Source organism: Limulus polyphemus, unplaced genomic scaffold, assembly GCF_000517525.1.
Source record: "Limulus polyphemus unplaced genomic scaffold, Limulus_polyphemus-2.1.2 Scaffold599, whole genome shotgun sequence".
NCBI classification, from domain to species: domain Eukaryota; kingdom Metazoa; phylum Arthropoda; class Merostomata; order Xiphosura; family Limulidae; genus Limulus; species Limulus polyphemus.
In genome coordinates, this window is record NW_013666209.1 from 418102 (window position 1) to 419369 (window position 1268).

Below are 1268 nucleotides of genomic sequence, written 5' to 3' on the forward strand. Positions count from 1 at the left end.
ATTATAGTATTAGTATATATATAGTAATACTACTAATATATAGTATATCCTTCGTATATATATATATATATATATATATATATATATATATATATAATTGATTCTAGTATAAACTCACACCGTTTTTAAATGTGAAATTGTGTGCAGTATGAAAGATGTCCAGATAGTTTTTATTTATTTTTTAAAGATTGCAAAAATGGAAGTTTCTCATGAAGAAGAAGACAATGAAGAGGAAGATGAGGTATCTACTATGAGTTTATTTTATTTACAACTTTTCTTTTTAAATTTTTGTGTAACTACTGCTTGAATTTATTTGTGATTAATGTTTAAAGATGTTTTAATGTCTACTTAAAGATAGCTGTGTTTGACTACCATATAATACTTCTTTTGATTGTAATTAGTGTGCAAATAGTGCTCTGGAACTATTTTGTAATTATTAAGATGGCTTTGCCTTGTCTTCAGTGTTTTATTGAATTATAGCCAAGTAAGTCAGTTTAGTTGAGTGATAAGTTTTCTTTTGTAATTTTGATAGGTTAGTAAATGAAACATTTCTTCAGCAAGTCAAATCAAACTATGGAAACTTGACAGGTGTTAGTTTACTTAATCCATCATGATGCTATTCTGTTTATATAACTTATTATAAAACATTTAAATTCTACTTGATATGAGATTAAAAAGTTTCAGATAAGTAGAATTTAACACAGCTAATAAAAAGAAAAAAATCAAATAAGTTATTTTCAAATATAGAAATAATGATAAATGCTTAATAGTTGGTAACCTGACTGTCTGCTAGGAAGACTGTTTTTCTATTGTTTATTTCACTATGTACAGTTCTAAATTGTGCAAAATGTTGATTTTCAGTGTTCACAAGCTTTCTTTACATTAACTTGGGGTTTGTATTAATGAAATAATTTTTTTTTCTTTTTAGGTATGAGGAAGTGGAAATAACACCTGAAAAATTAAAGTAAAAGCATTTTATTTACTTTGTTTGTGTGTGTGTGTGTGTGTGAAACTTGTATAACTTTAACAAACAAAATGCATATTCCAGAAGATAACCCAAGTGTATCACTCAAAATGTAAACAAAAAGTACAAACTATTGTTTTATGCTTTAGCCATTCTCTTTTTTGTGTTAAAGCAATGGTATTGACTGTATATATTTCTTAGAATTGTCAGTACTCTTTGTAGAATCTACATGTAATTAAAACTCCTAACAGCTTGCATGATTATTTGGGAATGTTTTCTGTATATGAAAATAATTGATATAAAA

The 1268-nt window shown here is 25.8% G+C and overlaps 1 protein-coding gene across 1 annotated transcript in view; it reads left to right on the top strand.

The window, feature by feature from the left end:
• Nucleotides 1–961, top strand: part of LOC106459383 (nucleoplasmin-like protein ANO39) — a 16884-nt gene extending 15923 nt beyond the window's left edge. Inside the window, exons 6-7 of the mRNA XM_022385852.1 lie at nt 188–242; nt 931–961. Coding sequence (XP_022241560.1) covers nt 188–242; nt 931–948 — 73 coding nt within the window. The 3' untranslated portion in view covers nt 949–961. The remainder of the gene's footprint in view (nt 1–187; nt 243–930) is intronic.
• Nucleotides 962–1268: the final 307 nt, after the last annotated feature.